Raw genomic sequence first — 27,927 nt, 5'->3', positions numbered from 1 at the left:
AAGATTAAAATCCTCTCCAACTATGGCAAGCAGTGAGCTCTCCTTGGGCTCAGTGTCAGTTATGACAGTGCAGCCTCCTTCAAGGCCAAATCCGATGAAGAATGCTGTTTTGTTAACTCATAAACAACATTATTATTCACCAGATAATTCATAAATACCGGGACATAGTTCCACTTAAGTGTGCTGGGTAATTTATCATTAGAGAGCTGGTGGATAACAAAATCAAAATTTAGTCAAATGACAGTGAAATTTTATCAGGTTTTCTCCACAGGAGACAAAATGGGAGAACTTTCCAGGACAGCATTATAATGCTTGATGGCTGTTTCATGCTTCAGAAGTTTTTCTCCAGGAAAACTTCCTCTGAACTCATCGGTGCAATTCTCATGCAGATTGTTGTATCTGGGGGAGATGATACAGAAGGAAAATAACAAAATAATCATCCTGTAAGGTGTTAGCTTCACCCATTGCTTATACACAATACTTAAGTTCCAGTGCCTTGAGAATCCTGGACTTAAGGCAGCCAAAAAAAATAGGAAAATGCAAATATTTATTGTTCGCATCATCTCTGCTCACCAAGGTTCCTGAAGCATTTCCACAGGACTGCCTCATAATGCCCAAGAGCCACTTTCAAGTTTCAGAGTGACCCCTCACATTTATGGTGGCACAGCTGCTTCCCTCCCTCTGCTTGACTGCAAGGACTACTTAAAGTGCTGACAACAGAAAATTAACTGGGATTAAACATCCCAGAGTTGTGAGTTACATCACTTTGTTCCAGATTTTTTTCACTTCACCACCTTTTTGCCATGCAATCTCCCTCCACACATGATCTATCACTACCAATTCTTTATTACATGCTAGTCCACAGATTTTTCAAGAATTTCTACCTGCACCTACAAATGGAGCATCAAGTTCTCATTTTCTCATACGTACCTGTGTGCAATGCTCCAGAACCCCAGGGTGTTCACCATCATTAAGGAAGCCAAGAAGAAGAAGAATCTCTCCAATTTACCTTCATGCAGCAAGTGTGGGAACCAGCTGCCTGGTAAAGCAGACATTTGAGGCAGAATTAGTTTGCCTTGCAGCACGAGACGTGGCTCACGTGGAAGACAAGAAGACAACTTGGTGTGAGACACAATCCCTGCAGCTGTTGATACACATTCCATCCTCACAGCATCCCTGGGGGTTTTGGGTCTACTTTGGCTTTGCAGACTGGTAGTACAGATGTAAAGAAACTAAAGAACATCCCTAATAAATCTGAAGTATTCTGGAAAACCTAATCCTGCACAGCTACTGCTGTAATGACTGGACAATCTTCCATTTGTATTATGCTGTGCACACAGCTAAACAAGTCAACTGTGAACATTTTAGGTAGAGCTAGAATTAAGGTGGGCTGTAGAAATCTTTACTGTATCTCTCATGCTTTTAATAGTCTTTTCTTGGTCTCTGTAATAAAGAATTTAAAATATTTTAAAAATTCAAAATACAAAAAGCATTCACTCAGTGCCTTGGTGTTTCATTAGCAAGATAGCTCCTGACATTTTCCTTTACAGCTGCCTTTAGCCATGAGCCTATAAGGTGTCCTTTCATTGTTTATTGACACAAATCAGACCTTTTTCAACCAAGGCTTTTGGCAATAATGTCTGGGCCATTTTGGCACTCCATTCAGCAGGGGACACGCACACAGCGACCTCCCTGCCTGTGCATTCCTGTGCACTTCAGTTTGTGGCTGCATTGCTTTCGGCGTGGATCACTGCAAACAAGCTCAGGTGGCAACTAACTGTAGAAATCAAAATGGTTAAAAACAAATCCAGTCCCAGTTAGTCTGCAGCTGAATACTTGTACCTGAAGTGCCATCATCAACTACAGCAAAACCATCAAACCAAGGAGAACAAAAGTTCCAGTAGAAGCTGAAGTTACAGAACATCAGAAACCTATACAGTACTGTAATGACCAAGTACCTGACTGGGAATTAATAAGAAATGCAGAGTGTGAAACAGCTGGTGGTGAGAATGTGATGTTCACACTCCCCGCAGCTCAGGGGGCTCACATCAGAGCAGTTCCCATTAACAGCTGCAACACATCAAACATGACCATATTTTTCTGTTGTTCAGTTCCCTCTAAAAAGAATTCAGTCGTTTCCACACTCCAAGATCATCTGTGATGCAAATCAGAGATTATTAGGAGATATAGATCAAAAGCATCCTCCTGATCTGGACTACACCAGCATCAGTGTGCCCAAAGTCACCTTTCTCTGCCGCATCCAAGTCTAGTATCAAATCCTGCCCATCTAAATTGTGTGCCTACTCCCCCCCCTTGAATGAGTTCATGGGGAAAGAAGGAACATCAGCCTTCTTACCATGACTGTATTATAAAAACCTGATGGCCTTAACAGATCTTTTGGCCACTAATGCCACTTGTACACATTGATTGCCATTCTTAGATTGTTAATATTTCTCTAATTAGAGGCAGAGAGCAGTTCCACAGCACAGGAGAGACACCAGTCAAAGGATTACACCCTGCCAAATACATTCATATATTTCCATTTTTCTCTTCCCTCCACATCTTAGAGTTATAAAGACATTTCTTTACAGAGCTCTTGCCTTTAGCTCTCCTGGGACTGACAGAGAACAACTGCCATCAGTTTTCCTAAGCTCCTCCACAGTTCTCTCCATGCCACGTTACCTTTTTTGCTTGTCACAGAGCAGCACCACCACACCCCTGCCTGCTCCCTTTCTCTTGCAGTGTTATCTCAGAGCCAGTTTTAAAAACCTATCATCTTACACTGTAAGTTGACTGAGCTCCTAGATGCTGTAACTTCATTTTAGTAGCTTATAAACTTTTACTGTCATCATTCACAATCAGGTAGTTTTTCATTTTGCACCCCCCAGGGTCCAATAGAAGGCACAGACAGAGCCTGTGGATGTGATGAAAGAGAAATCATGCATGGGGGTCTGCAGTGCAGCTTGTCAAAGCAGAGCTCACACTGTCTGCTGGGTTATTCACCTTGGATAGGCTAACTACAGGAGCAGCAGGAGCTTCCTAATGGAATGGCATTTACAGTGGAACCAGGACAGAAAACATATACTTAAAAAGCTAATAAAAACAATTTTGCAGCTTCCGAGTTTGAAAGCCTCCATTTGCATCATTTCTCTGTCTTATCACTGATAAGGGCACCAGATAAAAGCACTGTAACTGTGGCTGGTTGGTTCCATGGGTAGGATGGCAGTCTGGCAAGTAGATGTGGATCCTATCCCCACTTCACCACAGGCTTCCCTCAATGGTCTGGGTCAAAAATCCTTGCTCCATCTCCTCCCTTCTTTTAGGAGTTGACTGTATTTTAACAGTGAGGCTAGGATAACAACAGAGAGCCTCCGGAAAATCCAAATGAGCAACAGCACATGCAAGGACAAAAAATCAAATAGGATATGGTGAGGCTCCAGCTGCCACAGAGCACTTTTTTCTTCTCTAGTTTCCTGCTCTGTCCAAAGCAAGAGGTAGAATCAAGGTTTTCTTTTCCTCTCAGACAGGGACAAGGCTGGTTAGGGGTAGGCTTTCCTCTACAGAGGAATAAGGATGCCAACAGTCCTAAGGATATCCAGACTACAATCCTTCAAGTGCATATTTTCATCAGTAGATACAGCAAAAGCTAATAGAATCATTTCCTACTTCCAGCCAAAAAAAAATTACTTCTCACTCTCTTTTCCTTCATTACTTTTCCTTTTAAATTTTTTCTCCCCCATGAAACAGGGGATGAACTTGGACTACATTTACTTTTACTTACACTCACTCTACAGAGAATCCTCTCCTCTGCTTGCAGGAAGCCTCAAGAGAAGAATCATCAGTGCTAAAACTTCACCCATGTGTTTCAGGTACCAAAATTCCCTTTAGATGCTCTCAACCTGACCCCACTGACACCTCCCACGAGCTCTCTGCAGACACCACCACCCTTCATTGACTGCCTTTGGGGCTCACTCTCAGGATATCTCAGCTATGAACACCAGGGACTCCCTGTGCCAGTCTTTTGGTTTTGCTGGAATTGGGCACCCCAGGAGCTGTTGTGATTGAAGAGTCCAGCACTTGGCCATCCTTGCCTCAGCATGCAACATGCTAACAATTCACTTTTCCCCAAAAGATACTGCCTTTGGGCTCTGTGCATCCTTTACTTTTCTGTGGAGATTGCCAACAGAAGTGGCAATTACAAGGTTGGTTTGTCACACAGATAATTGCTCACTGGGAATTAACTTTCTGCAACGAGCTCCTGATTTCCATTTTTATTCCAACAATAGAAATACTTAGCAGCATGAATCACCACAAAGAAACAGAAGTTTCCTTGAGGTGCATAGTTTTAAATACTTTCTCTGCTGTTAGAGGTGAACTGGTTATGTATTTTATGGCAAATTTAGAACAAGTTAACGAACAAAGCCTAGGCAGAATCTGTTCCTCCAGTCTGCTCTACAACCATAGAAATAAAGCCTGGTAAACTTTCACTGACACTTTGGAGTCCTGTCAATTTTGCAGTGAAATCACCCAGTTCAAGAAGAAGGAATAATTTACAACACCAAGAGGAAGCAACTGATCTTACTAAAGCAGGCAGAGGTGGAAATGAAAGAGAGATTGGGACATGGACAAAAACTTCCCTGGGCTGTTTCTGGTGGGTGTCTGACAGCAAGGAGCTGCTGGCAATACCAGTCATTGAAGAAACTTGAAAAGGGCCAGCCTTCGACAAAAGTTAATGCACACAACATATCTGCTGCTGTGGTGGCACCCTCAGAGACCTCAAGGGAAACCTGCACAGGGAGGCATGCAGGATTTTCTGCTGAATAACACTATCCTATTATATTATGGGGAAAACCTTGGAGAAACAAACAAGACAGTCATAAGCCTGAAGTTACTCTATCCCACACCATTCTTGTGTTTCTGCTGCTACCCTATAGCCTATGCTGTGATTATAGAAAATATTAATTCATATTTCAAAAAGGTTTGCATTGCCTTCCTTCATTTCATCAACATAGTGGACATAAATTTAGTGTTTAATCATATCCAAATTAAAGCTTCACTCTGCATCTAATCCCTATTAGCTAAATAGGTACCAGTGGCCACCACCATCTGGACTGCAACAAATATCCTTTAGCTTTATCATCTTTGGTATTTGGAACCACACAAAACTAAAATGATAAAAAGAACCAAAAAAAAAAAAAAACACAACCAAAAAAACAAACTAAAACAAAATCCCCAAAAACCCAAACTCAAACCACAACCCCCTCCCAGTGATTCTCTAAATACAAGCACGAAAACTGTGTCTGGGACAGTTTCCTTCCTCTGACCTTTTTTAAATTTTTCTTTCTTCCTTACATATTTATATTAATATTTTTAGAGAAATATATTCTGAAATGATTGGCATAAGAGGACAGGTTTTGTCTTGCATCTTCTTCCGTTAAAATGTTAGGAGAGGTAAGAGATCCAAAAGAAAGCAGTTTCCCAGCTTGTACTGAAAATATCACTGTCACCCATCATCTGTTTGCACTCGTCAGATTTCTTAAAAAAAGTCTTATTTTATCATATTCACACCATCCTCCATAGATGCGTTAAAAATGATTAATGCAGATTTGACTGTGACTGATATCTGATCAACTTTGCCAATAAAAACCCAAATAAAATTCTAAACTAGTAGCATAAAATAGGATATAAAAATGTTTGAATTTTGTCAACACCCTCTGTGCTTCAACACTTCAAAACACACAGTGGAGGATCTACTTCGCTGCAGGAACATGGAAAACATGGTCTCAGTGCTCAGAGATGGAAGAACCAGAAATAGTCTTGGCTCAGGTTTTAGTGAAACAAGAATCATGGGACAAGACAAAAGCATTCATAGCCCAAGCTTCACTCACTAAGCCTTGTTAAATCTCACAGAACCAATTCATCAACACTATCCTCTCCTCCAGACAAAAGAGAAAGAACTTGCTCTTGCAATAGAAATGAGTAAATTAGTTGAGCCTTTTTTTAGGAAGGAAAACAAAAAAACCCCAACAAACAATAGTTCTGGTTGGTTTGCTTTGCTCCCAATTTCATAAATTGTCCAGATAAGGAATATTTACAAATCTCTTTAAACAGATCTGAAAAAAAAGCCCACCAAACCAAATGTGAGTTAAAAAGCTGAATTTGGTTCACTGGAATGTAATTTGACTTGAGAGGCCACAAATGTGTTCTCTACAACAGCCCTTCCTAGGGGGTTCATTAGGCAACCACTGGGTTACATTAAATTTTAAAAAAATATTCTTTTGCTGATTATCATGAGCACCAAAGTCCACTGTAAGAAGCACAACTGGAAGAACTACATGTGGAACAAAAAAACCCCACAAGTGTGTAGAACACTTCCTACTGAACTAGGAAAACAGCAAAAGTGAGCCTAAAATGCATTTTTTGTTTTGCTATTGTTTATCCCCACTTACAAAAGTGTGATCCTCAGCCTACTCTGACTTAGCAGTCAGCAGGACAACAGGCTGGGATGAGCAGAGGAGCATTGCAGGTCTATCACCATCATTTGCAAGCTGTGAATTGAGTGAATTATGGCAGTTTGGAATTATTAATCTGATTCAAGCCAGGAACACTGGGAAAGAGACACTCAATTATTTTTAAAAATAAAAAGAGAGCCCAGTAATATGTTGTTTACATATTAACAGGGCAAGTCATCTCTAACACTCTTCTAACTACAGCAACAGAGCAATCACTAAACATATTCCACTTTATTTTCCCTAAAGTTTCTCAAGTTTTGCAGAGTTTTCCTGCTTAGCAGCAGTCATTTCCATTACAGCACCTTAATCTGAATACAGACTGCCACTGACTCCCTTGGAAATTTCAGAGTGGCTTTTGCTCAGGATAATGGTGCAGTCAATTCCACCTACACGAACAGCAGGTCTGGCAAAGCTAAACAAAGACATGACTTACAGCCTTGGAAAAAGAAAAAAGAAAAGCTGAGAAGTTTGCCACCCAGCTTTCTAAGAGTGAGGAATATTTTAGCCAGGAAACTTTTCCATTTGCCCAAGAATCTGGAGCAAAAGGGTAACTGTAGCTTGTGGAGAATTTAGAGAGTTCAGCCTTCTTGGTCTCAGCCAGGATAAAAACTCACAATCTCTGTTAAAACAGAATTTCTGGCAAGAAAGGAACATTTGCTTTTTTGAATCAAATGATTTCATACAGACTCACGGAAAAAGGATTCATCTTGATAAAAATACAGACAAAAATATACTGAATTGGAAATCAAATGCAAAAATTGTTTTCCTCTATCACAGGGCAGAAACAATCTATAAAGAAATAATTAAACAATAGTGATGCAACATAGGCAAAATATTTTGGTGCTGACCTTATGCTTAATTATTTTGCAATTACTCAATTATTTCCAAAGTCAAATTGCAGTAAAATATGGCAGTTTTACTAAATATTTCCATCTCAAAAATTAATAGCTTCCATACTTAGGGGGATAAAGGAAAAAAAAAACCACACCAACACAGCCTTAAACTGTTTGTTTCATTCACCCCATATTACACTGAACTCCCAATAATGAAAGGTAACCTTTTCCACTGGGGGATATTCAAGGAGCTCAGTTCTCCCAATGGATGGCTTGATGCTTATTAGTTCTTTGCCTGATTCATTTGGGTAAACATTCCTGTTTTTTACTCATCTCCAGGTGCTATTTTATACCTTGTAATAAAATCCCAATTGAATTTTTAATTTAAAAGCAGGTCTGCATGTCAAACCATCATTTGTTTGTTCAGATCTTAGGAGTAGGAATCAAAATTTTTTGTCACACTTTCAAAAGACCCACTGCTGCTTGTTTTTGAATTATGTGAGTCTTTACATAGGAAAGACAAGAACTCCAAATTTAAACCCTGAACAGTCACAAAACCCTACAGCTGTGGCAATTGCAGTTGCATTAAGCCAGCAGTTGTGGTCCCTCAAGAACAGTTCTCTGCAAGCGTTCCACCAGAGCTTTGGAAATATTCCTTTAGCAAGTGAGGCCATTTAAAATTTGTAAACAAAGGGATCCCTGTCCCTCAGTCCAAGAACTCAAGTGCTTTACTTGTTAAATTCACATGTGAAACAAGTCTTTTCTGTATTGAACAAAGATTCACCAGCAAAGGAAGAATGACTTGAAGAAGTTCCTGCTTTATCTTAAAAGTCAGTAACTTGGGAACAAGTCCAGTTCAGAGCTTCCACTGAATACACCTCAACAGGCTGAACCTGCTGTAACTGCTTTGGAACCAGGGAGTTTTCTGGGAATTGCAGCATTCATCTGCAAAAGGGCAAACCACAGTGTGACAGTGTCACAGAATTGGCTTTTCTAACAGCTGGGCAAAGTCAGAGGGAACCAGCGGGTCCAGGAGAGAGCTCCCCAGACAGCTTTGAAACCTTCCACCCAACCTCCTGCTCCCTATGGCTCTGGGGGACACAGGGAGTGATATTTTGTTTTTTTAAAGCACACATCTTGCTCTCGAGGCCAGAGTCTTCCATGTAAGAGTCAATAACATGAATGTACTTCTTCATGAAAACAAAAAGGTGCTTCCTAGCCAATTTATTTTCAGTCTTCCAGAACAGAAGAACAGAGATTGGACAGGAGGACTTCCTGCAAGATGCCATCCTCTAATTACTCTGACTATCAAAACTAAGATGACTCATTAAAATTGGATGAGTACAGCTGGAAGGCTATTTTCTATCTTAATTCCATCTTAATTGTGAGAGCAAATCAATAAAACTTGGCATCCCTTTTAATTCTGCTGCCTGATTCTCCAAATCAATAATATTAGAAAACTGCTCAGGAACACCCATTATGAGCACACTCTTACCTTGAGTGCCAGCGTGGGCTGTCTGAACAAAGAGAGCTCCCATAAAGCAGCCAGCTCCATTAAAGAGAGCTAAAAAATGCATGGAAATCCCTCTCATTCTTTCAGGCACAAGCCAGAAGCAAAGTAAGGAACCTTAGGAAGGAAGCAGACATAGTTACAAGTTAAAAAAGAAAAAAAAAAAGAAAAAAAGAAAGTTAAATGATGGTAGAACATAGATACACTAAAAAATTCAAATCATCTTTATTAATGAATTTCCATATTTTATACAGAGAATGTACTTGCTGCAGAAGAGCAATCGCATGTATCCTGTAAGATATTAATATGTAGCCTTTAACAAAGCATTACCCAAACTGCTTAAACAAATGTCTGTAATAAACTATTCACATGCAGTTGCCCATATTCCACAAGTACAGCAAGATCTTCCACTCTTCCACCCAGCCATTTGCTTGCCCCTTTCAACATTGCAGGCAGGAGCAAGACAGGCAAACACCACCACAGCCAGTAAACACAAAGACAATGGATGTGATATTTAACTGCAGAACAGCAGGAGCTTGTATCTCAGAGTCAGCACAGCCACTAGTGAATACTTGCAAAATCTAGAGCTCTGCCTGAATTTGGACAGTTAGCTTGCTTTACCTTTAGGCGGGACAATGCTCTTGCTCCCCAGAGTGCAACTCCCAGGCTCACTGGCTCTTTTTTAAGACCTTATTTTTCACTTTCTTGCCAGAAGGTTGAACCAGAAGCAGCAACAGCTTTGGTGGAGAGGGGAAGCTGTAGCATGCTGCTGTAGCATGGATGACTATAAATAACCCCACCAGCTGTAATTTGGCTGTAACAGCAAGACTTTATGAGAGCTGTTCTTTTCATGCAGTTTTCACTGATCATCAAAAATGTCTGTTTCCTAATTTCACTCCTTGAGTTGTTCTCCACACTTTTACTCCCAACCCCAGAGTCTCCCCACCTGCTTAATAAGTTGAATTAGAATGACCTCCAGCTTGAAAAACTTGCCAGCAGAAGATCCTGTTTGGATGCTGGGCTGCCTGAAGCACCTCTGAACACAAATGAAACTTTGCAATCACTGTCTTTTACCATTTTTAATTTGGATGTCCAAATGAGAGCTTTGAAAACATATGAAAGAAAAAAATACCACAGACAGTGTTTTACTCATTCACAATAGGAACCAGAAGCCTGAGGGCAAGAGAAAGCAGGACAGCCTGGGACACCATCTGGAGATGCAACAGTCTGAAGCATTGTACAGCTAACTTGAGACACTAAATTACTTCAAAGTTCCTGGTTGTTCCTCCCTTCTAAAAGCAGGGGTGCAAAACATGCATCTTGGTCAAATTCAGCCTGGGTAATTGCATCCTACTTACTTAAATTACCCCTGCTGTTTCAATAGCCTGATCCAATCCTCCGTTTCCCCACGGTGCTGCTGGGACTATTAAACAGCTGCTGCAATTTCCCCTGGAGACTATTGCATTTTATCAGTGGGCAAAGCCATCCCCAATATATCCTCTAGCTAACAGAGGTGGAGTTTCCTGGTTTAAACCAGGCTAGGGTTACAAATTCAGCCTGTCAAAGGCTAGGGAGAACCTTATAGCACTGGGAAGGAGAGCAATACCATTGTTTTAGTTTATTTTAAAGACTTAGTAGCAGATATTATTCTAAGAGATGCTCATGCCACCTGAAGCAGATGATTATTCATAACTCTTATCAACAAGATAATGAAATATCTTGTATAAACACAGCTCAAAGTATCAGGGACCAAGTTATACAATAGCTTGGGTTGGAAGGGACTTAAAAGGCCATCCAGTTCCAACTCCACTGCTATGGGCATGGACACCTTCCACTAAACAAGAGAGCTGAGAGCCCAGCCTGGCCTTTAATACTGCCAGGGATGGGAGAGTCTCTGGTTAACCTATGCCAGAAACTCACACTCACAGAAAATAATTTCCTCCTGATATCTAATCTAAACCTACTCTCAGTCTGTTCACCTGTGTCCTGTCACTACATGCCCTTGTAAATAATCTCTATCTCTCTTGTAGGCTCTAGTCAAGTACTGAAATGACACAATTTGGTCACATGGAAACCTTCGCTTTTCCAAGCTGAACAACCTCAATAAAAGGGATCCTAATGAAGATAAAGAGGTCAGTGTGCCAAATCTAACTTCTCTAACCAAGCTCTTCAGAAATGAGTTATCTCCTTTCTCCCCTCAGCTTAAAAGAGTGAGCATTTCCCTCTTCAGCTTGGATCATGTACTTGCAGGTCCAGTAAATTATTATAATTGAATTTGACCTTCTGCATACAAAAGGCAGTAAAATGTCAGGAAAGGTGAGACAGTTCTGTAAGTGTCTGTGCTGTCACTAACATCCATGGATTCACAGAATGGCTCTGAACAGCAATTCAGCTCAAACTGAAGCAGAAAGCCAGAGCTCAACTCAGAAGTCTGAATGCAGAGCCTGATGGCTGCTGGAGATGGTTCAGTAGCCCTCAGCCACCTGCACTGGGCTGTGATACAGGGCAAGACCTGGGGAAATGCCAGGCTCTAGTCCAGCAGCAGCGGGAAGACTGCAGAGAGCCCTCCTGCCCTGCCAGGACACTCCAGACACCAAGCTGTGCCACCAATGGAGGCCATCCTCCCCATCAGCTCTACAGCATTACTTGATTTTAGGCACCTCCCTTCAGCTGTTTGTCCGCAAGTCTCATGCTCAGACTTAGCCCCATTTTAGCTGGGTTTTTAAGTCACACCTCTCACTGCAGCTCTAAGCACGAGGCTTCATCTCTACTTAAATGGGGAAGGACAGCTTTTCTTCCTAAGGAATCCTAACCACAATCCTTTAAAAAAGACCTTAAAAAATAAAAAAAAAAGGAAGAAAACCCCTAAGAAGGAGTTTTATTTCTTTTCTAAAGGCTAATGCAATCTTGCAGTCATTGGACTCCAGTTGTGTCCCAGTGTCCTAGATTAAAAGGCCTTATTCTACCAGCTTTTGCATGAGAAGACTGTAAGCAAGTCACCTCCTAACCTTTTTTTTGTTAAGCTAAACAGAGAAGGTCACAGTTTTCAGTTACACTTAGCCTGTAACCTAGAAACCAAATTACCTGCCTAGAAACCTGTCTCAGTTAAGTACTTGAGAGCTATCAGATGAAGAGGCATTATGAAAGTGCTAAGTATTTAAAACTAGGAAAATTACCTTTTCAGTGACAGACTGTGACCCACAGCTCTCAGTAGTCTCAGAGTATAAGAATGAAGCTGAGACACTGCCGTTATTTCCCACTCTTAAATAAAAACCTGAACATTTCTGGGGTTGTACTGGAACACACACTGGAACACAAGAGACACTCAACCCATAGAATTAAATGCTTGCAGAGATCAACCAGTCAATTACTTTACCTGTGTCTCTAAGTGAATGCTGCTAAGATTATTTTTATAATACTAACATTTTTTTTAAAAAAGCTCTGCAAGATAAAGCACCCTGCATGCTCCTCAGAAGAAAATAAGCCTCAAATATCAGAGTAGACACAGAAAAGCAAATTATGGAAAGCAGGAAAGGTTCAGACTCACAATCAGGAGTATGACTACATAATGTGTGGATGGCAGGCACAAGCTGAGCTTTGAAAAGCAAGTGGGTTTGTCTCTGGCTCTGTGTCACAAGCTAAGATGTGATATCTGTGGAGGCATGTTCCCATGACTCCCAATGGGAGCACTGACAGAAACCTCACAGCTGCCTACACCATTCTCTGGGTTAACCTGTCACTGTCACCTGCCCACATGTGCTCTGTGAAAAACATGTAATAATTCTAGTAGCTGGGCCCAAAAATCAGAGATGTTCAATTGCTTCACCTTGCCCTGGCCTTTAAGGTAGTCAGAGCACAACCACGGCTGAGTTCTCATGGGTGTTTTGGTTCCATCTCAACAAAATCATCACAGGAGCATTCAGGTCAGAAGGGGTTTCAGGAGCTGCTCAAGTCCCTGTCCCTGCCTGAAGCAGGTTCAGCTCCAAGACCAAACAGGTGATTGTGCCTGCCAGGACCTGGCTGCACTGTGCTCCCTTCCAGTTAGTCTGAAACATCACTGCTCATCCTGACTTACAGCCAGCCAGACAAATTATGCTTCTCTGAAGCAGGTAAAGCACAGATCTGCTCATTAAGTACATGGAAGAGAGCCAGGGAAAAAATACCAGATCACAGTAATTATTTTTAGGAAGCTGATACAGTTCTGAGCACCAGGACACCCTTGCTATAGCCTATTTGATTATACTTACAGGAGGGAGTTACCAAGGCTTCAGCCACTCCAAGCAGGATGTACTGAGGAGCCAGGTGGAAGCAGGGCATGGAGGACACCAGGAGAACCTCTTTGGAGAGGGTCTGCTCCACCTGAGGGAAGTGCTTTCTGTGGATTTCAGAGAAGCCAGCCACCATCACAGAGAGTGCAGCACACAAGTGACCTACAACTGGGCAAACAGCACAGAGAGTTTTCACCAAGGACACATTACAGAGCCATCATGGGCTTAGAGTGAAGCAAACTCCTAAAAAATGCAAAAGGAGTTTCCTACCCCCACCCCAAATAATTTTTTTTCTGAATACCTAAACATGAATGGAGCGCTTGCTATGTATATATGGCAAAAGGACACCAGCTCAGCACGGAGACAGAGCTCAGAATAAATGAGAGAAGAAAAACTCCTCTGAAGACCAAAGTCACAAAGAAGAACTTTAAATTTTTTTGAAGATAGGAGGAGGAGGAGGAAAAGAAGGAACAAATGTCCTTCCAGATAATACAAGAGAAAGGGTAGGAACAAAACTACCAGGCAGGAAAACTACCAGGAAATTCTTGCAAAACTTGGATGTATTTTAACTACCCCACACTTCACACCCATTGCATATAAGATAACAATATATTAGCTTACATTTCTTTATGTTGGCAGTATGAAATGGTTGTATCCTCTCAGAAAAGAAAAACACAAAGAAATCAAAGTTTGTAAGCAAGTCTCAAAACAGGAATTATCTATACCTCTCATGGTTTGAGTTCCCATTGATTTTGACTGAAATTCTGATTTACCAGCATTTCTAAGCCATAGTGTAAGGAGAATTTGGTTGCTTTTGACAGTTTTAGCTCAACTTCTTGGACTATACTTTCAAGCCTTCATGACTGGTAATTGCTACACTTATTAGATTGGACATCAACAGCCAAAAGCTTTTGTTTCATATTGTATTTATAACATATATACACTTTGTCTTTTTTAGTATCAGGACAGCAGAGATGAAACACTCATACAGCTAAGTGGCCTTAGCATTGCTGTATTTTTGTAGGCCTCTGTTTCCTCTCTCACACTTTTCTTCTACCACAGTTTTCCTGAATGTTCACAGCTTTAAATATCCAACCCCCCTGCCTAACCTGAGCCTTGAAAGCTGTTTTGCTGTTTAGGCTCCTCTAGTGCTTAATGGGAGTATCAATGAATTATTGCTTGAAAATTGATGACAGGAGGGAATTCAGCAGTGTTTTCTGGCCAATGCACCTTATCACAGTCAGGTATAAAGCCCTCAAGGAGCTTCTTGGAGCCATCCAGAGCCAGAGTGCTCCTACTGAAAAATTATGTTGGTACTAAAGAAACCTCCAGCAGTTCAGTATTCCTAACAGCGCAACAAACTTGAAGCATTTTCCTTTGCTAAAAGCCAATACATTTCTTGAAAAGTAACCTCTGAGTGCTCAAAAATTTCAACTTTTTTTTTCTCTCAAGACTTTATGTGGCAGAAGAAAAAAAAGAACCTTAGAGATACAGTTTTCATCCTTACTTTTCTCCCTTTAGTCCTCTTCAAAATGAGGGGCTTGGAATGACTGGCTGAGGCTTTGGTTTTACAGGAGAACAAGCTGGTTTAATAATATTTAGGGGTGATTCTGGGACAAGGTTCTTTATATTATATGGAGACTAAGGTCGTATTAGACCTTTACAAATAAACCAGAGAGAAACACATTCTAGTTTTTTTTTTTTTGTAGACCCTTAATAGAGAACAATCAGATATTTCAGTTGTCTGTGTGGTTCATACTTGAAAATTGCCATTTTTAACATGCTGAAAATTTCCAGAAAACTATTTAAATTCCTTCTTCTTACAAGAGTAGAATTAAAATATAGTTACAGGCTGGCTTAACACCAACTTCCTATTTATACTTCCAATTTTGTTGCTGAAAATAATTGAGAACCTAATTAACTGTTGGCAAAAATATTGGCACTTAGAGGTCTACCATACTTGCAGGTGCAGTCATATACTTAGATATGTAAAGCCATTGCCTGTACTCACAGGTATTTTTATGCCTCAGGTAGTTTATCACCCCTAACAGGAGGCTATTTTGATAAATGAACCTATTAAGAATAAACCACTGCATATATTCTAGTGCTGTTTAACATAACAGGATAGAACATTAATACTAACTTGAAATTTCCATGGTTTAAAGTGAAATGATTATCTGAATGTGCTTTTTGTGTTTTTATGCAGATGTTATTTTAAAAACTAGGCTAATTGCAACCTGCTGTGTTATATGCTTCTGGTTTGTATAAAACTTAATAACACTCTTAATTAGGCTAATTTAGTCAGATTAATACCTCTGTGTGTGTCAGTACTCGCTGTGCTGCCTGCCATGGGGCACTGAATTAATAGCAGCACACTGAGAAAATAGCGGTTTATAAATATTTTCATCTGAGGTTTGCAAGGCAAACTGGAAGATAAAAAATGAGGGAAGTTTAATGAGAGTATCTATGAAAGGGAATAGTTGTAACTGAATACAGAATGGAAGCAGTTTTACTGGTGGCACAACATGGAACTGGCATGTGAGGAGCATTGCAGAGGATCCCTCCAGATCCTAGAACCTAAGAGGTTTGGGGGAAATTAAAAAACCAAACAAAACACATCGGAGTCAAGAGAAGGTAGCCCAACTCTAATTCAAGTTATTGTTGCTTCTAGGCTACAAGCTTTTTCTGGAGTTAGTGTCCATCTACAACAGGCAAAAACCTCATTTTACCACTTCTGTGAGGTAACACTTCAACTTTGGAGAAGCCTTTTTGCTGTGACTGAGGGTACAACAAGGATTTTAATAATGAAAATACTAAGCACTTGAACAATTACCTCATATCAGACATTCTAATGGAAACCTTCATGCTGGGGAGGAAGGCTGTACCTCTCCAAGTAACCTTCTACCTGTGAAATATTCAGCCTGTTCAATGAGAACAGCAGCCGTTGACACACACCTTTTTTATGCATACTTTTCTGCACGTTTTCTTTTCCTCATCCATTCTAAAAAAAAAGCTATTGCACATACAGAATTACCCTAGATACTTTTATTTCATTTATGATGCAACTGCAGAGTCTGGACGAAATGGTTCTAGTGGTAATATGATTTCCCTCTTATGAATTGCAGTCCTAACAATAGTGCACTTAGAGCATAAAAATCACAGAAAAACAAAGCCTGTATTACCGAGTTATCCGATTCCAAACTCGTCATTTTGAGCAACACATTTCTCCAGTATCAGAGAGCAACTAACTGAAGGGACTTTTAATTTCTAAAAAATACTTTGATTGGAAATTAACTTTGCAAAGCTAATGGATAAAGAAACACATAGAGGATAACAAAGTCAAAGTAGTTCTCAGGCATAAATAGTAAATACTGCTGCTCTCCAATACCAATTTCATATAACGACCCCCAGTTATTTCTAAGTGTGCCTCAAAATTTTTATCAGTCAGAGGAGTCTGTCCTACACAAAACCTATACCTTTTTCTTACTACCTAGTAAGTGTTTTCAGGGTTGGCTTTCTTATTCAGTAATTCCTTTGAAACATATTTACTTCTGAGCATCATGCTAAAACAAGTCAATCTTAACATTTATACTCATCTATAATTGTCTAGGATCATCCATCACACTGCAGTTTCTCATTCAAAAACAGAAAAGACATTAAAGCTGTATAAACACATGTATTTTTTACATACCAATGTAAATTGTTGGAGAATGTCCAGTGTCCTTGGAGCTAAAGAGCCAGGAGTTAATGCACTCCAAAATAGGAACAAGAATCAGTAGTGGTACGATGCTTATCACGTTCATTGCTGCAACTGGTAAGAAAAATCCACTGAAGTGCAAGTTGGAATTCATGGTTTGGAGATAATATCCTGAAGGAATCTGTATTGAAGGATAAAACCACAGTTCATGGATAAGATTTTTACTATATTTGGAAACCTCTCCAAGTTTTTCCTTCTGAAGAAGTCACAACCAACTACCTGCTGGCAGAAAAAGGAATGAGCATTCATGAACAAAGCCTTTCAGACAGTGACAATATTGTTCTCTGTCAGATCATAACATTTCCCTTTTATAAGATTTTTCTCCTAAATTTAACAAATTAGGCAACAGTCTAAAGGTTCATTTGATCATCCCTAATTAGAGCCATCAGCCAATACACTAAATTCCACCCAAAACTTCAGTCACTTGACCCAGTGTTTAACAGAACAGAATCTTTAAACAGCAAAATGCAGAGTGATTTGATTTTAGAACTGCAAGGTACAGAGAGATTTTGGACTTATGATTGTATGCTCAAGGTAAAAGCACTTTCAAATCTACAGGGAATGAAGATTTGGGTACAGCCTTAGAACCAGCTGAATGCAACTCACAGTCAGAGCACTTACAGAGGACTTCCTTTGACCTGGGGGAACTGAAAACCAAAGACAAAAAGCAGCAGATGAGGAACCTCCCAGTGGCAGCCCAACAGGGTACACAATTAAGTAGATTTGTAAGACTCCCTCACTACAAAAGCAAATAATTCCCCCTGCTTGTGTGAGGCTATACAAAAGAGCGCCTGAGTTTATAATAAAGTGTCAAATCAAAATCCTGATGGCTACTACCAATGGAGTTACAGATTTTTCAGTGTTTTTTTTTTTTTTTTGCTTGTTTGTCTGGGATTTTGAGGAAGTTTGATTAACTAATTTCATGTGGAGCAGGGAGTCATAATCCACACTATTTTTCAGACTGGAAAACTCCAGCTGGAGCAATTCACAGACCACAGTCATGACAGAACTCAACCTAGGACTGGAATTTTTACCCTGTATCTGTTTTTACTGAGTTCTGGATTCCTGCATCATCCTGCACACTCTTCAGTATGATCAGTGATTTCAAACCCAGTAGAATATTGCTGTTTTTTAGTTGGCTGAATATTAAGGTATATTTGTTAGCTCATTTCGTGTAGGGCTTCTCATCAATGGTTATAGTCAGCCCTATCCACTCATAGTCTGTTCAGTGCTCAAAAAGTACTCCAATGATACTCTTAAAAATATTTTTCACCTACAGTCCACCTCCAAAAGGAAATGTAAATTGCAAAAGGGAGCATAAATAGCAACAGAACTATGTATGCTTAGAACTGAGTAAAATTTTGTTGGTTGCCTTCTTCCAATGCTTATTTCAAGTAAGCATTAATTTCTTAATTGGAATTTAAAAAAATCATGAACATGAATCACAGGCAGTCAAAGCTGTTAACTTAATATGAAGGAAACACTATTAATCTTTACAAAAACAGATACTGATCTATCTCTGAGTTTGCAAAAGAGCATTAAACTTATTGGAAATTCTGCCAATGGATTATTTCATTTCAGCAGTGGAAAGACATCTATATTTTCTAGATAAATACTTTATAATAAACTAGATAAATCATAATATCTGTTTAATGCATAACCTTGGTCATGTATGTGTGTCTGTTGGGTTTTGAATTTTTTTTGTTTGCTTGGGATTTTTTGTGCTTTGTGAGGAGGGGAGAGGAGAAAGAATGAGGCAGATGGATTGGAACAGAGAAAGGTGGCATGAAGAAGTGTCAATGAAGCAGTATATGCCACAATATTTGTAAGAATTTCCTTAAGCAGCATTTTAACACCAATGACTAAAAATTAATTTCTGAGCTGGCTCATAAAATTGTGCTTCCAGTTGCCAAAGGGCAACTTAGCTACCTACAACTCCTGCTCAGCCAGGATCATCCAGATAGAAAGGAATCTGAGGGAATCCTGTCAGCTCCAGGGGCTCCTTGACACATCCGCATTTATATCACTCAGAGGAGCTGTGAAAGGACTGCTGCTTCCCACAAATGAAAACCCACCCACTTCCACTGTAGGTACAACAGCCACACAAACCTGTCAAAACTGTAGGATAAACATGCAACCAAAACAGCAAAGACTTTCTGCCTCTCCCCAAAAGTGAGGGAACACTTAAGAAACTGGAAAATTACATTTTTCTAGAGGATCTAGCCTGAGTCTCAGTGCTGGAAACTGTGACATGGCATCATGAGGAGAACAGGACTGCCACACAAAATGGTTCAGCCAGTAAAAAGGTCCCAAGAAAGGAGGAGCAAACACTTATATAAGCTTCTTAATGAGTCCTGACCAAGTCAATTTTCCTTACTTGAGGAGATTAGAGGTTACAGCAAAGCATATTCTTAGGTAATTAAAGCAACTTTGCAAGGCCGCACAGTTGGCAAAGCAACTTTAAGAAAAAATACACCTAGAGAGAATATTAAGCACTTGTGTCTTGGGGGTGACTTCATGATGCCTGTATCCCCAAATGGTCTGTTGGTGTTGAATATTGAATTCTGTAGATTTAAGATTTCCTGGAGTGAAGGGGGAGAGAAGAGGTGCAGAGTCGCTATCAGGGCCTGTCCTTGCTCCCCCGCACACTTTCACAGACAATGCTGTCTGCAGTGGATGATGGGACAGAACCGCTCTTTGCTTTTTACGTTTTTTTTCTGGCTAGCTGAGGTAAAAAGGGGTCTCCTGGACTGTTTTTTTCCCTTTTCCTTGGAGCTGTATGAGGCTGCTCTGGACTGCACACCCAGAGGAGCACGGGGAGCTCCCGCCTGTGGCCCGCAGGCCCGGCCTAGGCCGCAGCCTGGCCCAGCGCTGAGGGCTGAGAACGGCCTGAGCAGGCCGGGCTGCCCTCAGCACAGGACTCTGCTGAACTTGCCGTCTCTGTGGAGCACTCAGAGGTTTTGCTGTTTGGTACTGTTCAGTTTTGTGCTGGAAGTGCTTGCTCAGTTAAATAAACAGGTTTTTTTCCGCTCCTCTCTGATGAAGTATTTTTTCCCCAGACTAGTTGAGAGCCCCATTTAGAGGTTTCCTCCCAAATTTGCCCTAAACCAGGACAGCATGTCAGAGGCTATTTCAAGATTTCTGCATAAAAACTCACACACCCACCTGCATAACACACATCCTGTAGAGGATCTGGAAGGTGAACAAGGGAAAGAGTCTGGCCAGTGACTTTGTGCCTTCCACCTGAGTCTCAGTGTACTGGCCCCCGTGGTTCTCCTTGGCCAGGTCCAGCCAGCTGCTCGTGGCCATGCTGAAATAGCGAGATCGCACACAGCATGTCCTCAGAGCACTGAGAATCACCCCAAAACTCGTCAGCAGGGAGCTGTCTGCAATCAACAGAGACGTTAGACACCAGTATGTCTTTACCTGCTGTCAACATAAACAAGCTACTTTGGGAGGGAAAGTATAAGCTGATATGGCCACCTTTATAGGGAGGGGAAATGTCATTACTCTGGAATTCTTGATTCATAACCCAATTATTACAAAAGTGACCCTGTGCAACAGCCACAGAGAAGAGTGTCTTTTATTACCAGTTACTCAACACACCACAAAGCGTTTCTCTGGTTGACCAAGAAAAGTATTCATCTCCTTTGTTTTTTCTTTCCATTTATTGGATGTCTGTTCAATGCCTGCTGAAGTCCAGTAGCAAGGGAGGGGCAGTAGCAAAGTAAGAAGGAAAAGGAGTTGAAAAACCCCTTAAGAGCATTTTCATGGATGAATTTAAAAGCAAGAATCTTCCAAGTAGTATGCAGGACAAAAGAGGAGTTTCCAGTCTAGTACTTGGCATATTAAAACTTATTGACTGGTTACTGGTTCAGGAATTGCTAACTTGGTTCTCAAATGAAATAAAAGTAGAATAAGCACAAAACTGCTCGCTTCAGGTTTGGGAATGCAGGTTCATTTACCTCTGGCCAATTTCCATCCATGCAAATAGGGGTCATAGCACTTTTATGCTTTTATGAGTGCTGGAGCATCTATAAATAAATACTTTCCAAAACCCCAAGTGAATTAAGATTGTAGGATGAAAATGTCTCCCTACTGCCTCTGATGGGGAAATAATTTTCTAGAAATATCAATTGACACCTACTGGAAGCACTTGCCTAAAGTACTAAGTAAGGGCAATTTATAAGATAACTAATATTTAAAACTCCCTAGCTGTGGGGTATTAACCTGCAGAATGTTGTCACTATGGATTAAAATCTCAAATAGCATATCAAAACCTGGAAACAGAGTTGGTAGAGTTTTTATTGTTCTGTAGGACTGTACTAGGCAACTATTCTCACCATTCATTTTAAGTGGTTTATGTTTCAGACCTGGATTATTTTAAGAATAAATCTGAAGAAAAGAAAAAGTGCAGAATTCCAGAACTGACTAGCAAACAAATGGGACCTGGGGCTCTTCTCAAAGCAGTGTTTGTTTCAGAAATAAATAAAAGACAAAAGGAAATTTAAAAAGGTATTAGCTCAAAACATTAGCAGAGCTTGTAATGGAATGTTTTAAATCAGAGAAATATTATTTTGCTGTGCCCTACACTAGAGATTGGGCATATAGAAAAAGGGAATAAGGAGCAGTAATGTGGTTGGAAAACTAAAACCCAAGGATCTGCAACCAAGCAGGGCAGAGTTATGGAAGGACTAGTTCAGATATGCCAGATTTCTGTTTTGAAAGTCATCTCTAAAGATATTTCCTAAGAGAGAGTTACCTCATACCTGTTTTGGGTTTGTAAAGCATTTCACCCCGCACCATGTGAACTGTGATCATAGCCATAAGCCCAGACACAAATGGGATGAGAAAGCCAAGGTTCCTGGCCACGGACTGCTGGATGTAAGAAATGCTGACAAAGACCACTGCTGAATTCAAGTTAACCAGCCAGTGAAACCTGGAACACAGAGACAAGAGAGAGAAAAGTGGAGAGGCTGAATAAAATAAAAGCCTTTACAGAAGATTAAAACATCCAATTAAAGGCATGGTTAAGTGTAGTAATCATGGACAGCATCACTACCATGCACACATTAGCACAGCAATTAAAACAGATTTTCACTCAAATGTCTCAGCTCCAAGAGGTATATGATTAAAGTAAGTGTACTAAGGCAGTAGAGCTGAACAAATTATCATTCTAGTACTGCAAATATTCTTGTGGGTGACATTAATTAAATACCTCAACATTTACCATTTGCACATTTAATATCTGGTAACAAGCTTTGAGTATGAAATATCATGAAATCATATGCTACAAGCTTGAGAGAAATGTCTTAATGCCACCACCCTTTGGTTAAGAAATATTAAATGTTAAAAAATGTAAGAAATAATAAAATTTGCTTTATCAGTTATTAGATGCAAGGCTCAGCTTGAATTTTTGTTGCCTTCTCAAATATCTTGACAAGGAGGTTCCCCAACACAATTTTCTCTGTAATTGGCAGTAGAGGTGCTTCCCAAGTAAGCACTGAGCCCCTCCTCATCACAGGAGACATACAAAAGTTAAATCACACACTCCTGGGAGCAGGTATCTTACCTCTAGTGACCTCCTGCTGCAGTTCGTAACCCTGAAAACAGCACAGTTATTGAACAGTACTGCCCCAATGTGCCAAAGATTAAAGTTAGCAAGCGACTGCAAGAAGAGATTCCTTTGCCTTTGCTGGAGCCATGGCAAAATGGTTTCATTTAAAGGTGAAATGCACAATTATAAAGCTTAATGCATATTACAGGAAGAAGCAAAACTTGTTTTCTTGTTCAGTGCCACTTTGGCATCATGCATGCTGTTTGAACGTAAGTATTTGGACTAAGGAATCTAGAAATACCTTCTCAGTGACAAAAGATTTGGAATTATGCTACTCGATGATGATACACTTGGAGGGATTTTGTACATAAAAATATTGACCCATTCAACTAAAGCTTTTACATATATATATAATTACATGTCTCATTTAGCTAGAACTTGTGTAAAAGTTCTGAACTAATTCTTAACTGACAACTTTAAAGTGAGAAGCTTCAGTTACTGTTTTCCAAACTTTCTAAAGAAGTGTGCCTGAGTTACCTGAAGTCCTGGCATTCTTCATGAGTGCTTGACTGGAAATAGGAGCATCCCAGGAAAACCCTGGAGTGCAGGAGAGCACTTTCATTTTTCCCTGCTGCATAGCCATGTACATTAGGACTGAAACATGACGTTGCTGTCCTCTTACAAAAACGAGAAGACAAAAAAAACCCCAAACGATGTGTTTAGCAATCCCTACAGCCAAAACAAGAAAGATGAACTAACCCCAACACAAACACCAAAACTCTGGTATGTGCTCATATTGCACTGACAGATCAGTGTTCCTGCCTTTATTACATAAAAGGTCTCAGAGCTCACATCAGGCCATGGCAGATCAGTCAGATACATCAAACTGAATATCCTGTCCGGCTTTGCAGGGAAGAGCTCCTTCCTGAAGCTTCAGCACTCTGAGGCCTCTCCACAATGAGAACCAAAAGCCAGCTTGAGAGGTTCATTTTAAGAATGCAGTCCAGACACAAACTTAAATGCTGCAAGCCCACAAAAACCAAATACTCTTCTTGAAACCTTTTACAGAAATGCATTGGTGGTGAAAACTTCAAAGAAGTAACACGCAGGTGATTCTTACTGAAAAGCATTGTTTATGTTTATACATCTTAGTAGGAGGAAGTCAGTTTTTCAGAGTGCCTATGGAGTTCTCTGCAAAAACAAAGTGAGGGAAAAAATCCCAAAGCAGGAGAAAAAGTTTTCAAAAAGCCAAGGTAAAGTGTATTGAGGAAAATGGCAGATATGGATCTGCAACATGTGGAAACAAAACAGAGTGAGGGTGGAGAACACCACTGGTCCTATGCTCTCTGCAGGTTTTTACAAGTCTGTAAGACAGGATACAGCTCTGCTCATTCTCACTGTAACCTTTGCTCTCATCCTATGCCCCCACAGACAGAATCCATTTGTCCTGCTGCAAACTAGTACCAGTCCATAACCTTAACCCTGGAAATGCAGAAGGCCCTAGGAAAATGTAATCCAACAGAACCCAAGCTTCTTCTTCACTTAGAATTGCTATATTCTATTGATTTTTAAGGTCAGAGTCATAGTAGGTACTGCAGATTAGAACCAAGCCCTAAGATGTGCCAAGCAATCTTCTTGAAAGATTGAATTAGAAAACAAAAAATGACCAGGACTTTTAACCCAACCTTTAGTTCAGTAATTCCGATTGTTTAAACAGAACTTGGCTAAGATCAGACTCAAACTCATCAAGAGTATGCCATCTCATTTTAAAATTCAATCCCACAACAAACGCCCACCAAGAGAGAACAGGCTACCAAGAAAAAGTGATTATATTCTGAGGGGTTTAATGAGATGAAAAACTATTAGAACCAGCCCCCCATTTTTCTAAACTGAGACTGCATTCCAACAGACCCTCCTTGGGTACCAGCATAAAAACTTACTCTTTTGAATTGCATATGTGCCTTTCTTGCTATTTCCAAAGTTCCAAGAACGGACCCATTTGGATTCCCCCAAGGAACTTTTTATTCGTATTATATCTCCTTTGTAATCAACACTGAAAAATGTCACTTTGATTAAACACAATTCTGAATGGCTAAGACCACAGTACAATAAACTCTCCAGAGCTACCTTTCAGAACAACTGATTGCTCTCCAGTCTTAATCCCCCAGAGTCTTATTTAATCAAAATGATGTTGCTAATTAAGGATTAAAACTCAGAATAGAGTAAAAAGGAAGGATTTTTTTTCTCTTCTCTCCTATGCGCAGGTCAAGGAGGCAGAATCTGCTCTAAGGAACTGAACAGTCTCATCCACCTTTGGTAAAGCTACTTTATTCACTGAAGTTTGGATTTAATTTAAAACTCCTTGATATTAACATAATTGGAGGAAAAAAGAATAGCCAGGAAAGCCATCCCCAAAGGAGGAGAGTTCTGATTCACCAAGATCTTCATTGATTCTTCAGCCTTGCATTGTTAACATGCAAATGTGCTCAGTTATTATTTTAATAACCATACATGCAAAAGAGAAAAAAGGGGGAAGTTTAGGACTTTCTTTCACCCTGCCTTGAAGCAGGAATAAGGAGAATCCCACTGCAACTTCCTCACTGCAGGGTTTAACCAGAAAACACAGCACTCTCTATAGGGCTACAGAGCTAAATAATCAACAATTAACTCCCCGGTAATGCATGGAGGAATAAATAGTTAAAACCAAAAAAAAATCCAAACCCCGATTAGAGCAACTTTTTCCTAAAGAATGAAAAAGAATTTGACCAAGATACAAATGCTAATTGTTTTATCAGATGCCAGAAGTTTGCAGCAGCAAAGCTGAAATTATACAGCAGATCCCTACAGAGTTTAGTCTGAGACCACTCACAATCCTGACTTCCAGTAAACCAGCAGCCTGTCACTGCAAAACATTCACCCTGATGCAAACCCCAATATATAACTGAATTTCGCCACTGTTAGGGCACAATAGCAAAATATCCTAAAGGCATAGTCATGTTAAAAGCAGAAAATCAAGCAGACTATGTTGTTCCAAAAGCAACAAGGTTAGCAAGGTTTGAGTATTTGGTCTAATTCTTTAATCCTGAAAACTCTGACTGAACGCCTCTGCAGGAGGCCAAAATAGATTATCATCTACTAGCAAAAGGAAAAAGTCAGGGAAAATTTTAGTTCTTGCAAAATCTCCAAGTTTTGCCATTAAAAACAAAACATGAAACCCACCATGCACAGAACCTGTGAATTTCAGCTGTGCATTTCAAGGCAATATCATTCCCAATAGATATTTAGCCAACATTAAATAACCAACCAGTTGAAAAATGAAAGCAGCTCCTTTGGTGCACAGCCCTCGAGGCTGTAGGCACTCAGTGGACACACAATAGCTCTTATTCCTCCTATTCCCAGGCTGGCTGTGAGGAGTGCAAAGTAGAACAAGATTTTCTGCTCCTTTTTGGGCAGGGTGAGAAGGATGTGTCGTCTGTCGATGTAAACGTCTTCAAAGGGGAAGGACACCACAGGTAACAGTGCTGTGCCTGCAATGGAGACCAAATTGTCATTGGACAGGAAATAGAATCAGATAAATAAGGCTTACATTTTTTAGAGCAGGTATGTTGAAAAGACAGATGGAATATCAAAGATAGACAAGAGAAAAGTGCAAAGAGGGAGAGGCATAATTTTGTAGAGAAACAGAAACTTTTTGGATGTTGCTATGTAAAGTAAGGCAATATCATGATGGATCTCCAAGAAACCAAACTTCCTCTGAAATGCTTGTAAGGATTCAGCTATTCTATCAACTGAACCACCAATTAACCAGAAAATACCCCACAAAACATCCTACAGTGTAGTGCAGCTTTCTCTGTATCTTCTAAAAATCTCAGAATTTGAATAGGAATCATAATTTAAGAAATAGATTTTAGTGGGAAAAATTCTTTTTTTTCTGTAGCAACTTCATAGAAAATATTTACAGAAAATTTAGCTATAGAAGCACTGCCAGGAATTGCATTTGCCACTTCTAGTCTGCAAAGCAAGTCTCTCAGATTTTTCAAGTTCTAATGGACACTAAGTTTAAAACACATTCATATATCAGCAGCACCAGTATTAGCCACTCCTATGACTGTGTATCAAACTTCAATACACCAGGAATGTTTAATGATTTATGCCCAAAGGAAGAAATGTTCTAGTTAAAACAATACCCAAATGCATCAAATTGTGTTTGTGTCTCCAATCTCCTGCTTTAGGAAATGCAGTGAAAGGACAAGTAGCAGCAGGAGATTTAAACCAGAATACCAGGGGACAAACAGTAGAATACAACAGCAACCATTTTTCCAGACTGCTTGAATAATGGTTTTGCAATCAGCTCAAGAATATTTCAGGAATTACTCTGATTTTTTAACTTGCTTTGTTGCATGTCTAAATAAAAATGTGGCTGGCTATTGTAGAAATCAGACTTGCTCAACAACTGGTTGAAGCAAGAAGCATTTCTAGCAACTTGGTTTAATTTGACAGAGCAACCAGCAGATTGTGCTGGGAGATGCCCTGCTGTGGGAGGTCAAAATATGAAATGGGAGATGCCCCACCTGCTACAGAACAGGTGCATTTTGTTTGAGCAGTGCTTTTTTTTGGTAAAAAGTGATCAAAATAATACCCAAGGAAGATTCAGAACATGCCAATAGCAGGCAGGCCCTCGGTGCAGGTATAAGGACACTTAAGGCAAAATTTGTTTATACTCATGTGTTCAAAATACTTTTGCTCTTGTCCAAATAAAAAAGTCTAGTACCTTTACATATAGTCTTACTTCTAACACCAGGTAAGCAGTTTAGAAATCCTCTCTTTAGCTGCAGCCTTGCATTTGTGCCAAATACTAACAACCATAGGGACCAATTTTAAGACTCGAGCATCCACGCTGCCAACAGCTGACCCAGGAGCCAAGGTTGAGCACAAGACGCACACACCAATGTGGTTTTGTCTTCTTGAAATCACTCAGAAAACAAAGGTGAAAACACTGCAGTGCATTTTGCAGAGGAGGAGCTGAGAAATGAGGAAGGCTGGGGAAAGCAGATGCCCACGCACAACATTTCTGCAAGAGAATTAGGAAAAAGCGAGGCAGCCAGCAGGCTGTGACCCACCTAGGAAGTGCAGGAACATGCAGATGCACACCAGCCTGGTCCTGCCCACGAGGTGCTCAGCCAGCCAGCCCAGCAGCACTGGTGTCAGCGTGGAGGTGCCCACGAAGCACATGTTAACCATGGCAGCCTGGTAGCTGCGGTAGCCCAGCTTGGCCGTGCAGAACAGGATCATGTTGCAGACGATGCCGAAGAAGGTGAAGCGCTCGCACAGCTCCACCAGTAGCACGCACACAGCCTCGTGCAGCTTCTTCTCAGCTCGGGGCAGTGTTCCAGCATGGTAGCTTCTCCCAGGGAGGGGTTGGTGCTCCTTGTCAGCCATGTGGTTCAAATATCCCTTCTCCTGTGTATCTCTTCTGTCTGCAGCAGGCAT

General features: G+C 40.4%; 1 protein-coding gene across 1 annotated transcript; it reads right to left on the bottom strand.

Annotated features, from left to right (window-relative positions):
* Positions 1-68: 68 nt before the first annotated feature.
* SLC15A5 (solute carrier family 15 member 5) lies at positions 69-27,927 on the bottom strand. The gene is made up of 9 exons (XM_033058733.1): positions 27,558-27,927; positions 25,742-25,964; positions 21,650-21,819; positions 20,046-20,266; positions 16,815-17,001; positions 13,103-13,291; positions 8,841-8,972; positions 931-1,039; positions 69-399 (listed from the first exon to the last, which is right to left on the bottom strand). Exons 1-9 carry the CDS (start codon positions 27,925-27,927, stop codon positions 255-257), a joined length of 1,746 nt encoding a protein of 581 aa, XP_032914624.1. The 3' UTR covers positions 69-254.

This window comes from Catharus ustulatus, chromosome 4 (genome assembly GCF_009819885.2).
Source record: "Catharus ustulatus isolate bCatUst1 chromosome 4, bCatUst1.pri.v2, whole genome shotgun sequence".
NCBI classification, from domain to species: domain Eukaryota; kingdom Metazoa; phylum Chordata; class Aves; order Passeriformes; family Turdidae; genus Catharus; species Catharus ustulatus.
This window is presented reverse-complemented; position numbering and strand designations above follow the sequence as displayed.